The sequence below is a fragment of the Arachis hypogaea genome, chromosome 10 (genome assembly GCF_003086295.3).
Source record: "Arachis hypogaea cultivar Tifrunner chromosome 10, arahy.Tifrunner.gnm2.J5K5, whole genome shotgun sequence".
NCBI lineage: Eukaryota > Viridiplantae > Streptophyta > Magnoliopsida > Fabales > Fabaceae > Arachis > Arachis hypogaea.
The window spans coordinates 8,948,851-8,962,940 of record NC_092045.1 but is presented as its reverse complement, the minus strand read 5'-3'; the positions used below and the strand labels follow the sequence as shown (position 1 = coordinate 8,962,940).

The following is a 14,090-nucleotide window of genomic DNA, read 5'->3' as shown; positions in this document are numbered from 1 at the left end:
ACTAGAACGGTTTGATGACCGTCTGGTTCTCAGAACCTTGAGACACACCCACTGACCTCTGACCAAACACTACCTTAAAGTCTTCTCCCTTTTCCCACAATCTTCGGAGTCCAAACCAACCATACAGAGTGAAAAAGATCATTCTCACACAACAAATTCACAGCAACAACAAACTAGTACCCATTGTTTTGATTATTAGCCTTGTAAAACTTAAAAAAGGGCTTATTTTCCACACACAAAACACACGGATTCAGCAGTCAAACTCACACACGCTCTACCGTCACATCTCATCACCACCCCCCTTCCAACGCCGCCGTCACATCCTACCACCGCCACTCTTCACTGCCACCGCCCCCTCATTCCGCAGCGCCACCTCAGCCCTACCCTGCTGCTCAGTACGGCACCTTCCAAGGCGTCTCCAACTACCCTCCGCCTCCGCGGGATCCTCACCCAGCCATCGGGTTTCCCCACCCTGTTCCGCCGCCGACCACTCGGCTCCTCATCCTCCTTATTACCCTCATGGCTACCAAGCAGTTCCTGGTATCCCTCTCTACCACCATCACCTCTTTTTTATTTTTTAGTTTTTTCTGGGATTTGATTTGAGCTTTGGACTAGAAGGTTTTGTGATCTTAAGGGTTAGATTGGTTCCTAGAATGATTAGGTGGTTGATTAGAGTGATGGGTTGGATCAAAGGTTGGAACTTTTCGAGGTGTTTTTTTTTTTAAATTTAATTTCTTGCTTCTAGCTTTCGCTATGTTCTGCCCTGGTTAGTGTGCTATTATATGTTTCAGCTGCAGAAAGTTTTAGTTTAATTTGCGTGGAAAATGGTTCAGAAACTTTGGTTGACTTGGTATTTTTCATTGATTATAATTTTTTATTTTATTTTTTCATTTGAAGTAGATTTTTGAAGGTTTAAAATGGTTGAGTTTGGTGACGGGAGTGATCTGGATATAAGTTTGAAGGCTAGTAGTGATATAGGGATAGGGTTAGGGTTTCAATCGTTGGATATTCGATTCTTTTGCCTGTGATCAAAGGGCACGCTTAGGTGATGGGATGATTGTCTAAGACTTTCTGACCGCATAGATCTTTCTTTAAACATTTTCCATCCAAACCCAAGTTATTGAATTTACATTAAGATGAATTAATAGGAATTAGGAAATCATGCAGGGCCGGTTTCACTAAAGCAATGTTGCTTATGTTAGAAGATGGTTATTAGACTCTGATTTCATTTTATAATAGGTGCGAGTTTGATGATAATGTCTTTGTAGTGTAGCATACTCCTTTAATCATGCTTGCCACAGCTGGATTTTGATATGATTTCCTCTTTGACCTTAATTAAGGTTATGCAGTTGCTGAAGGAAGACCTGTACGAGAATCCCGCCTTGGTTGCAGCTGGTGCCTGTAAGTAATTTTCCTGTATGGTAGCAGGTTACATCACAACAATGACTTGTAAATAAGTAGATACAAGGAGGTTGTCTTGCATTTTCATTGTATGGTATTTGGAACCAAATTTAGATTTCTCTGTTGTGTTGTGTGTGGGTTAAAACGAATATTCTTACTTTGTGGGTTATTGCCACTAATCATTGATGAATATTCGTTTTATATTTTTTAGTGGACTTAATTTTTGAATCTTTTATTGTAAGTAAGAATACTTTGTTATGTAATTTAGTACAGAAATTACTTAGCAAGGGAATCATATTTTAATATCAAATTTACCTGCTGGAATTGGAATATCAGAACTTGCTCATTGTGTGTGAGAAGAAGAGGAGAAGGAAATGGCATAGGATCTGCCATTTCGTGAGACCCTTCTCAAACATCAACACTTAAATGTCACCTCCCAAGTGATCTGCTTTGAATTTTGGCAGTTTGCATTTATTGGTGACTACACCTTTTCGTTATTATTGAAATTCCCCTGTAACCTTCTCCATCCTTTGTCTGTTGCCAGATATGGTTGTAATCATTATTTTTCATTTATAGGATTATACTGGAACAGTTTTAGTAGTTTACATTTATGTTATCCAACAATAATATTCTCATATCTGTCATTTTCTGTTGTGAAGGTTTATATTAGGCTTCTTGCTTGCTGCCATTAGACCCATTCCCATTCCGTCAAAGTTCAGAAGTTCTACTTCTCAGTTCCCGCCAAAACTCAAACTACTTTTCAAAACAATGATCCCAAAATCCGTTCCGCGCACACCATTTCACCGTAAAACCCCTAACCGTCCTCTTCCACCCCCCTTTCCACCACCGCCACCACCGGACCCTAAGGACTCCGCCATCCTCATCCGCTTCCGCCACAAGGACTGGCTCACACCAAAGGAAGCCACCGCCCTGGCCAACTCCCTCACAAACCCTTCCTCTGCCGTCACCCTTCTCTCCCTCTACTCTTCCCGCAAGGACTACCTTCCCACCGAGACCTTCTCCATTTCTATTATCACCAATTTCTCACGCGCTAACCTCCCTCACGCGCTCCAAGGATTCATCGAAACCCTCGACCTCTCTGAATTCTCCGACGACTTCTTCTTTGCCCTAATTAAGCATTACGCTCACTGCTTCAACCGTATTGACAAGGCTGTCAACACGCTCTTCGCCATGCCCACAAAATTCAAGTGCTTGCCCAGCACCAGAACTTTTAATTTTGTCCTAAATGTTTTGGTCTCATCACGGTTCTATGAAGTTGCACACGAGGTTTATGCGGCGGCTCCGAGGCTGGGGGTTGAGGTGGATGCATGTTGCCTGAACATTCTGATCAAGGGGTTGTGTGGTTGTGGCAAATTGGAGGATGCCTTCAAGGTATTTGATGAATTTCCCCAACTAGGGTGTGAGCCAAATGTGAGGACTTTTGCTACTTTGATGCATGGGTTGTGCGAAAAAGGGGATGTGGATGGTGCTTTTGGGTTGTTGGAGAGAATGGAAAATTTTGGGGTTGGTGCTGACGTCGTGGTTTTCAATGTTCTGATTTCGGGGTTGAGGAAGCAAGGGAGGGTCGACGAGGCAAAGAAGGTGTTGGAGAGATTGATGATGGAAAAAGGATGTGATCCCAATGGAGGGTCTTATCAAGAAGTGGCGTATGGGTTGCTTGATAATGAGAGATTTGAGGAAGCCAAAGAGATCATGGAGAGAATGGTGTTGATGGGGTTTGGTCCTAGTTTCATGTCTTATAAAGTTCTTGTGAAGGGTATGTGTGAGAAGGGTGTGGTTGTGGAGGTCGATTGGGCTGTAAGGCAGATGATGAAGCAGCGTTTTGTGCCAAAGATGGGAATGTGGAAGCAGATTGTGAGGTGTGTGGTTTCTCAAGATAGTAGAAGTTCCACTTGTGCTTATCTTGATAGTGTTTTGGAAGGATAAACTTGATGAAAAGTATAATACAATACAATCTTTCTGCAAATATACTCATTAAGTTGTTTGTGAAATGAGAACATCATGGGACCTTGCTTTTTCTTGGATGTGCAATGCAGACAGAGAATAGACAAACCAATGTGCGTGGAAGAGGTGGTGAATTTTAAATTAAAATATTTTTGCAGCAAGGGTGCTATCAATGTTTCTGCAATGTCTCAGTTTTGGAGTGAGAAGAAATGAGAGTCAATGGATGTGCAGAAAATCCCTCCAAGATTTACTTCTACTGTTGATGAATCAACAAATACAGAATCCCAAGCATACAAACAATGGCGCACTGATTATTACAACCTCACTTCTTGGCTTTTTGCATTTCTTGATTCTTTTTTTCAGCATCCTGTAATTGGTTGCAGTTTTGCACATGAGATTTGGTCTCGCATTCACACGCATTTTGCTTCTCGGACGAAGGCTAGGGTTCGACAACTACAACTTCAACCCAAGATTATCACGAAAGAAGGTTCAACCACTGATTATCTCTTGAAAATTAAAAAATTAGTGGATTATTTAGCTGCTGTAGGTGCTCCTCTGTCTGAATCCGAACATACAAATGTAATATTTGATGGTTTAAATGAAGATTATCACCGATTCATTACATATGTTACTGCAAAAGATCCTGCTTATAGCATTCCAGACCTTGAAGCCCTTCTTATAGCTCAAGAAGACATTGTGGACAGGTTCAAGAAACCTGATCAATCCATGGTTCAAGTTCACCTAACCCAGGCTCCAACTCAAGAGCCTCGTTCTTCAGATTCATCCATTCTTGGTAAATATGGAAGAGGTACAAACGCTAGCTATGGTAGAGGTTTTCAAGAAAATTATGGTAGAGGCTTTCAAGGCCATCTTGGTAGAGGTGGTAGGAATATGCGTGGTGGAAGAAGCCCTTGAAACTCTATGAACTGCCCTCAATGCCAGATTTGTGGCCGCATGGGACATGTAGCTCCATCTTGCTACTTTCGGTCCCCCACAGTAGTCACAAGTTTCCTAGAATCGATTCTTACCTCCACCCTCATCCTTCCACAATCATAGAGCAATGCTTGCAACTCCCACTTTGGTAAGTGATCCATCATGGTATGTAGACTCGGGTGCTACTCACCATTGCACACATGATTCATCAAATATTCTCCAACCCTTGGATTACCAAGGTCAAGAACAAGTTTTCACAGGTAATGGATCTGGAATGCCTATTAAGAATGTAGGTGATTCAATTATTCACAATATTCCTACTCAAGAAAGATATAGATTGTATGAATTTAATCAGTGTCTCATGTTTTGCTAGAGACAACCATGTCTATTTCTCCTTTTATCCTGATTTTTGCTTGGTGAAATCGCAGGCTACCAAGGAGGTTCTTCTCCGAGGCAAGGCTGACAAAGGCTTGTATAGATTTGACAAAGTACAATTCCTCAATCTGTTTTTGCCCCTCTTTCTGCTAATGCTTTTCTTTCTTCTTGTGCTTCTTTTGATGTATACCATAAACGCTTTGGTCATTCTTCTCTTCCTATTGTAAAGAACATTATTGGCAGATTTCAGTTGAAAGTGAATTAAAAATATGAATCTAATTCTATTTGTAATTACTGTTGCTTGGCTAAATCACATCGTTTACCATATACTATGTCTCAATCTACTTATGATAATCCTTTAGCTCTTGTTGTTTCTGATGTTTGGGGGCCTGCACTGGTTATCTCAAAAAATGGTTTTCAATTCTATATTTCTTTTATTGATGTGTACTCTAGGCATACAGGCATTTATCTTCGTACTCATGGGGAGACAAACAGGTTTTCAAACAGTATAAGTCATTCATGGGGAGACAAACAGGTTTCTCTATTAAATCATTTCAAAGTGACAATGAAGGTGAATATCTTTCTACTGCATTTAAAGGTTTTCTTAAGCAAGAAGGCATTGCTCATAAACTATCTTGTCCTCATACTCCCCAGCAAAATGGCTTGGCCGAACGCAAGCATAGGCACATTATTGAAACAGGTTTGGTCCTTCTTACTACAGCCTCTTTACCTCTCTTGTTTTGGGATGAAGCCTTTTCTACTGTTGTTTATCTTATTAATCGCATGAATACTAGTCATCTTTCATCACATGAGCTTCTATTTAATCAAATTCCAGATTACTCTTCTCTAAAAATTTTTGGATGTTTGTGCTATCCAAACTTGAGGCCATACACTTCGCACAAACTAGAATATCGATCTCAGCCTTGCATCTTTCTAGGATATGTTATTAATCATCGTGGCTATAAATGTTTGTCTAAGGAAGGTAAAGTTTATGTGTCTCGTGATGTTGTTTTTGATGAAACTCGATTCCCTGGCTTTTCCTTCTTTCCCTCTAATTCTGATAAATCTGGCTCCATTGGTAATTACATTCATGAACTTCTTCCTCTTATTCCTTCTGTCCCACCTTCTTCCATTACCCTTTCTTATATCCATACCATCTATAAATTCGTATATTAATTCTGAACACCTTAATTCACGTCACCAAGCTTCTGATTTTGGTCCTTCTACTATATCTAATTCCTCATCATCTTCTAATACCGCACAACCAAATAACTCCACTCCTCTCACACATCCTATTCCTACTATAAATACTATACCTGTTTCACATACTGACACTTCTTTACCCTTATCATTTCCATCTCCACCTGTCTTTAATCACCACCTTATGCTCACTCGATCAAAAACCGAAAACTTAAAACCCAAGGTACTCAACACTACAACCTCTCCTCTCCATGCTCAATCAGATTCTCTTATTCCCAAATCTATCAAATTGAATATAAGGCCTTGGTTTTTCATAAAACTTGGATCCTTGTTGAAACCCCACCTGATGTAAATATCATTGGGTGTAGATGGATCTTTGCTGTTAAAAAGAACTCACAGGGTGAGATTGTTAGACATAAGGCACGTTTAGTTGCCAAAGGATTTAATCAAGCTGCAGTTATTGACTTTGATCAGGTATATTCACCTGTAATTAAGCCGGTTACAATTCGGGTTATCATCACCATTGCTTTATCAAAAGGTTGGTTTATCAAACAATTTGATTTTCACAATACAGTTTTTGAATGGTACTTTATCTGAAACTATATATATGCATCAACCACCTGGTTTTCAACATTCAAATCCTAATCTTGTTTGTAAATTGCATAAAGCTTTGTATGGCTTAAAACAAGCTCTGCTTGCATGGTACCATACTTCTACTCTAGCTAAATTTGGTTTTCAATGTACTTGTTCGGATTCCTCTTTATTCACCAAGTTTTCAGGTTCAAACGTTACATATATTTTAATATATGTTGATGACATGCTGGTTACTGGCAACAATCAAAGTGAAATTCAGTATATAATTACTCAACTTAATTCCACTTTTCTCCTTAAGGACCTAGGACATGTGAATTATTTTTTAGGCATTGAAGCCTCACATCACTCTTCAGGTCATATCTCTCTAAATCAGACCAAGTATATACATGAATTATTACTTAAATCCGGAATGCAATACTCTAAACTTATGGTTACTCCTCTGATTCTAATAACTTAGCAGCTGTGGACAGTGCTCCCTTTGATGATCCAACCCTGTTTGGATCATTATTAGGAGGCCTACAGTATGTGATTCTAATTAGGCTGGATATTTCTTTCTCTGTTAATAAACTGAGCCAGTATATGGCCTCCCCTACTCAAGCACATTGGAAAGCTTTGTTACTTGGCAGGTACGTCCACTACAGCTCTTCATTTTTATAAATCCACTGATCTTCGTTTAACTGCGTTTGCATATTCAGATTGGGCATCAGACTTGGATGATCGAAAATTAACATCCAGCTATTGTGTTTATCTAGGATCCAATCTTGTCTCTTGGAAGTGTAGTAAACAAACCACTGTGAGCAGAAGTTCTACTGAGGCCGAGTTTCAAGCACTTGCGGTTGTACTTACAGAATTGACATGGATTCAAAAGCGCTTGCTGGAAATTTGACAACACCCCTCTGCTCGTCCCACAGTCTATTGTGACAATATACTGTTGTCATGCTCGCTTATAATCTGATTCTTCATCATCGAACTAAACATTTTCAATTGGACCTCTACTTTGTTCGAGATAGAGTAACCACGGGTTTAGTAGCTGTTACCCACATTTCAGGCACTGAGCAGATAGCTGATATCTTCACAAAACCGCTCCCCCAGCTGCTTCCTTTACAAAATTCTTTGGCAAACTCAGGTTGGCATCTAAGCCACCGTGAGTTTGAGGGGGCTGTAGAGACTATGGGTATGGTCGGCAAGTCAGTTGTATTATCTAGTACCTTCCAAGTCTATTAGTATATGTAACTATAAAATAGTTCTCTCTCTCTCTCCTTTGTGAAGACACATTTTGATTTCATATTGATAATTGAAATATCACAAGCTTTGTTCTCTTCTTCTCTCGTTCCTCTCTCTCTTTCTCTCTCTCTCTCTCTAAACACTTTAAAAAATTCCTACCTCTAGTGAAATTTGTAGAAATCCTATATACATATATATATATTCCAATAAAAATAGGCACAATTCGTTAGTGAAGAGAGATTTAATTCATGGCTAGACTTTATGTGTATTTTGATATAGGTCTGAACAGTGACGGATTCAGAAAATTTTAGGTGTGGGGGTAAAAATATATATATTAAATAAGTTTTGTTAAAATATTATTAATTATATGAAGATATAAAAATTAAAAAGAATTAGTGAATACTTTTATTCTTAAAATACTATTTATTATATATAATTTATAAAAAAATATTTTTTATTTTTAAAACTTAAAATTAAAATATTTTAATTAAACTATAGATAATTTATTATCTTAACTAATTTTTTTATACATATTTAATAATAAAAGACTGAATTAACTGGCATATTAGTGTTTAATGATATATTAGTATTTATAATTTGAAATTAGAATTATATATAAATACTAGAAAAATTAAATCTTTATATGAAAAGTATGTTAATATAAAATAATAGAAACATAATTTACAATTTTTTTATTTCTTTTTAAAATAATTAAATTTGTTATATATTTTTTAATTTAATTTTGATATAATGTTAGATAAAAGTTTTATGCATCTGTTTAATTATATATTGTAATTAAAATATTTTTTATCATTATTTTTAAAAATAAAAGATATATTCTAAATTAGTAAATTAATCAGTTTATTTTAAAATTTTATATGCAACATAGGTACATATAATAGAACAAAAGATAAAAAATAAGTAATAAGGATGAACAAATCAAGAATAAAATAAAATATATTACCTAAACTATAATTGTTTGAATTAAAAATTGTAATTAAAAATATCAAAAAGAGAAATAATGAAACGGAAAGATACATAGAGTCATGAAGAGCTATATAAAAAAATTGGAGAATTTAAAAATTTACTTTTTGATGAAGAGAAGATGACCACTAGACAAGGAATAAAAAAAGAAGGTTGAAAATATAAAATTAAGAAGAGAGTTTAAGAAAATAAAGGAATAACGGTACAATAATTAAATTTGATTAAGTTAAATAATAGTCAAAATGATAGAAAAATAAAAAAATAAATTTAAAATTTTAGCTAATTGAATTTATTTTATTTGTAATGGGATCATTTAAAATTTAAAGTGAGGCATATTATATATAACTATATTTTTTAAAACAAAAAATAAAAATACCGTGGGGACAAGTGCCCCCTCATTGTTGTGCTTGGTCCGTCATTGGGTATGAATCTTTGGTTAAGGGACAAATTTCATTCTTCTAAGTACATGCATGAAATTAAATTTCGAGACTATTAAAATATGGTTAGAAATCGATAAACCATAAACTATTAATAAGAATAATATGAGGAACAAATAAATGATAAGTTATGATGACTAAAACGTCTTACTTGATAAACTCAATATAAATATTGAGGTTGTGGAGATATGAATTCTATGTCAATTTCTCAAACAATATATTAATAGAATTTTTGAATAGTTTGGCAAAGGGTTTAGAATGAGAATAAAGAAATGAAAAAGATAAGAGTTTTTCTTATAATGAAGTAAAATATATATATATATATATATATATATATATAAAATGATAATATGTAAAGATAATAGAAGAGAAAATAGATCACCTAACATTTTTATATAGAAAAGGGAATAGAATGAAAAAGAAATGACTCAAATGACTCTGAAATATATGTAGATTGTGTTAGAAAAATCTAACTCGCATTTAGGTAAAATCTTCAATCTAAATCGTCACTTTACAAGCCTTATAAAATTTTCTCCATTTAGAAATAGCTATTAGAGACAAATTTATAGAAAATTTAGTCAACTTTAAAACAAATTTTTTAGACTGGTTAATTACAACGCAATTTTTTACTATAAAATTGTAACACATTTGCTACCTAATTGAATTTGAATTTAATTTTGTATTGTACTCAATGAATAAAGATAATATTTTCTTATTTTCAAATTTTAAATTAAATGTTAGTTTTCAAGTGCATTATATTCTCATTTTTTATTATGAAATTAAAATTCCAAATTATTATAAATTTAATTAATTAATTATTGAATAATAAGCATGATTTAAAAAAAAAACTGAGATGTTAAACAGAAAAAGGGCCTCGATCAAAAATGATTTTGAGTGAAACAAAATTCTGATAGAAGAGAAAAAAATATAGCAAAGACTGAACTGAGAATGACCAAGAAGAGATAGAGGGAGAGGTAACAGGAAGCTTTGTGGATGGTAAGTCTTTAAGTTTAATGGCTTGCTTCCAGGAAGAAGAAATCAGATTGCAGAAGTGTTGCAGGGGAAGAAGAGACGGCAGAATCCCATAAGAAAATTATAGAAATAAGGATTGCTCAAAGTGGTAACATTCCACTGGGATATTGCAAGATTAACTATTCTGCATGTTATATGGCAAAACTAGTGTAGGAATGTTATCAAATCTACAATACCTAAAGTAACACACAAAATGTGTCAAATTAAAAAATAACATGTTTTAAAACATTAGAAATGTTGCATATGTTAATTATGTTTAAGCATCCTGGAAGTGCAATTGTGAAAGATTATGTAAATTCTAAAAGGGCGATAAAAGTATTACATAACACCAGAGTTAATATTAAGAAACTTTATTCAGATAACAATTTGAACTTTTGAAGCATTACAAAACCAGCTGCCTGCAATGTCTTCGTCAGAAAACAGAACAGAAAATTCAATGAAGGAAATAAGAGGAATTCCCAGTTATCCACCAAAAGAACCCGTGACAATTTCATTTCCCTGCATTTAAAAGAGAAGAAAAAATATATGAACGAATGCAGAAACCTAAGTCAGAACCCTCAAAATAAACCCATCTCCCCAAACTTTTAGGAGAAGAAACCAACTAGGGGAAAAGGATAAGCTGGTAGCTAAAATGGCATTACAGGAGAGGTAGCTTCACGTTTTCAGCAATATAACAAATAGCATAGCATGTCTATACAAAGAATTAATGTTTTACAGAAAGTTTGATGGTCCATGCATGTTAGTAAACTGCCATTTTGCTAAGAGCAGCATCTTAGGGCTCATCCAATCACTTATTAAACAGAAATCATAAATGAAGTACTGTTAGATACGCAACTCTTTATGTGCATCTACCGAATAACTTAAACTTTTAGGATAAATAGTCTCATAACATTAATTCTAATTCTACCTAAGAATGGTTTATCCCAAATTCTAAGCAGCACAAACGTAGAACGTTGATTAAATCATGGCAGTGTGGAAGTGATGAGAATTCATGATGGGATACCTGAGAATTGTTGGAGGGCATCGTCATAGGGGTCGCGGCGGCCTTCGACCTGGCTGATCTGGGCATCCCAAGCAAGCTGAGAGTTGTGGCGCTCGAAGGTCCAAAAGCCATAAGGCCTCATTGGGAGACTCCACATCTCCTTGGTCTTGGCGCACCTGTCCTTCACAGCATAGACATGCTCCCTGAACTTCTTATCCCTTTCCTCTGGATCCTCCATCATCTTTAGTACCAGGTGCCTCGCGAATTCCATTATGAATCCCATCTCTATTATCTTCGATACTCTTTATTTACAACACCACCACCAACAACAACAAAACAATCAACAACAAATCTCCTCACTTATAATAAACCCCAACCTACTATGCAAATATAGAATAATCAATTCAATTTAAAGTCAAACCAAATATAATCGACAAAGTAACTAGAAATTTCAGATAAGAAAGGTGTTTGAAAAATGGGTGCATTACATCTCTAACCAGCGTCAAAACAAAGACTTGAAAGCAAAACAAGTTTCTGACAATCTTCTATCAACATATTCTAGAACTGATTAAATGAAATAAGAGACATTGCCACAATCATTTGCAAAACATACTTAGAGAAACGTTTGGTCGAAGTCAATAATATTATTATAGCTTCAGATGGGGGAAGACGAAGCCTACTCAAAGGAGCAATAAAAAGGACCAGCCAAGAACCTCACTAATCAGAACAAGAAACTAGATCCATCGATGGTGATTGACCTGGCTCTCAAAGTGTTTGTTTGAATGTTAGTGTTAGTTTTTTGTTTCTTAGTTGAGCAAGATAGATTTTATTTTCTTTTTATTTTTTGTTTAGTTCTAGCATTCTTGATAAAATTTGGTATTGGGTCACGGTGCACACTGCACTCTATGAGCAGGGATGTCAACCGAGCGGGAAGGGGGCGCAGGAGAGACCCCCCCTGCTCCCCATCTCCATCCCCGAACCCCAAAAACCTCCCCATCCCCGCCCTGATCCCCTCTGGGGGGAAGATGGAGCCCCATTCCCCATCTTTCCATATTTTTATGAAAATTCCTAACTTAAATAACTACAAGTAAACAAGGTGCAACAGAAACCCGCAAATCCAACTTTACCATAGAATCACTCAAGTAAATCACAAGCTTTCTTTCAAATTCCCTAAAATTCATTGCCCAAACGACAAAACTCAAATGCAAACAAAAGAAAGTAAAATCCAAACAAATGATAAAAAATAAAAAATCCAGATTGCAATTCAAGTGGTTGCATTTAGAAGGTTCCAAAAACAAAAACTCCTGGATTCGTTAACAACCAATCAACAATTACGACAAGGTCGTTCCAAATGAATTGGAATTGGCAAACAAATGACGGCGACAACACCAATAACCCTAATTGCAGCTCGGCAGAGCTCCAATTGGGGAACAACACGCATTGGAATAAGCAATTAAGCAACGAGAAACGCCACGAAATGGATAAAAGACCAACAAAAGAGCACAAATTGAATCCAAACTTGAGTGCCAGAACCCAGTGAAAGTGAATATTAACTATAATAAGAACTGAAGAAGCTTCTTGAAAAGCAATGAACAGTGAAAGAAAAGCACTTACAGGGAAGAAAATCGAACAGGAACGGAGAAAATTGAGTCGGAAACGTACCTTGAGAACAGGAACGGGAACTTTACGCTGCTGTGTTTGTTTATTATTTATTTATTTCTACATAGATTTCGAAAAAAGAAAAATCATTTTTGTTAGGTTGTATTCGCGAGATTTGTTTACAATCGTTTTTGAAGGGAATAGAAAAATTTGCAATGATACAATTAAATAAAGGAAAACTAATAATCAATCAAGAATGAAATAATATAATTAATTATAATTAGTTTTATTAATTTATAATTTAATTTATTTTTTAAATTATTGTTGACCTCATTCAAAACACGAGAAAATATATGCTAGTGATAAGAGAGAATTACGGATAGATTCTTTGATCATTAATTAGTTGATTCCATATAATTAATTATGTTTTATTAATGCATAACACATGAAACATAGAAATCATATCCAAAATCATCCAATTTACAAGAAAAAGAAACATCCGTTTGCCTATCAGTAGCAACATCCGGTTAAAGTCACCGGTGCCTCTGGTTTACCAATTGACTGATTCTTGACTTATATAGAGTTGGTTCCCTAGCATTGTTGTTAAATAAAATACTAAAAAACTAATTCTTTTAGTGAATATTAATCAAGTTTTTTACAAAAAACGATAAACAAGTCCTCGATTAATTGATAAAATACAAAAACGTTACTTATCTTTTAAAATCTAAATTCTTTGAGTGACCTATTTATTTTTATATATTTTTAGACGAAAAAATTTAAATATTTTATATTTTAAAAAATAAAGACATTTTTATATTTTTAATTAATTATAAACTTATATTTTTCAAATTAAAAAATAAAAAAATTATTTGTCTTCTTATTTTTTAAGATTAATTTATAAATTTTTAATTTTAGATTTTGAATCATCTAAAATAAGGATTTTAAATTTTTATTAAGAATAATGATTCAAATTAATTCTTAAAATTGTTAAAATTAAATATTTTATCTTTTTAAATTTTTAAATATACAAAATATATTAAAATGTTTATTTTTGTATAGTCCATAAGAGAGATAAGAAAAAAAGAGAAAGAAAAAAAAGAAAGAGAGAAAGAAGAAAAAAAAATGAAGAGAGAGAGGAGAGAGAGATGAAGAGAGAAAGAGGAAGGGAGAGAGATAAAGAGAGAGAGGGAGATGGAAGAAAGAGAGAGGTGGGGAAGAAAGATGGAATGAAGGGAGAGAGAAAGAGAGGGAGGAACAGAAAGAAGGTAAGAGCAACTCCAATGGTTTGGTTCCTATTAAACTTTTACGGACACAAAGAAAATTAACCATTGGAGAGAAAGAAAGGAGAGTCTTTGCACAATTTT

General features: G+C 35.0%; 2 protein-coding genes and 1 pseudogene across 4 annotated transcripts; 2 read left to right on the top strand and 1 right to left on the bottom strand.

Moving 5' to 3' along the window:
• Positions 1 to 207: 207 nt before the first annotated feature.
• Positions 208 to 7,786, top strand: LOC112717285 (uncharacterized; annotated as a pseudogene).
• Positions 3,586 to 4,281, top strand: LOC140173104 (uncharacterized). The gene has a single exon (XM_072204084.1). The coding sequence runs from the start codon at positions 3,586 to 3,588 to the stop codon at positions 4,279 to 4,281; it is 696 nt and encodes a 231-aa protein (XP_072060185.1).
• A 2,577-nt stretch (positions 7,787 to 10,363) lies between the features above and the next one.
• On the bottom strand, positions 10,364 to 12,994 carry LOC112715080 (uncharacterized). Of its 3 annotated transcripts, none has more exons than XM_025766832.3 (3): positions 12,790 to 12,994; positions 11,149 to 11,429; positions 10,364 to 10,643 (listed from the first exon to the last, which is right to left on the bottom strand). In XM_025766832.3, exons 2-3 carry the CDS (start codon positions 11,408 to 11,410, stop codon positions 10,636 to 10,638), a joined length of 270 nt encoding a protein of 89 aa, XP_025622617.1. In that variant the 5' UTR covers positions 11,411 to 11,429; positions 12,790 to 12,994; the 3' UTR covers positions 10,364 to 10,635. The 3 variants fall into 3 exon arrangements, with proteins under 3 accessions (XP_025622617.1, XP_025622616.1, XP_072060679.1); XM_025766831.3 differs by having other exon boundaries at positions 12,742 to 12,960; XM_072204578.1 differs by having other exon boundaries at positions 11,149 to 11,504; positions 12,790 to 12,943.
• Positions 12,995 to 14,090: the final 1,096 nt, after the last annotated feature.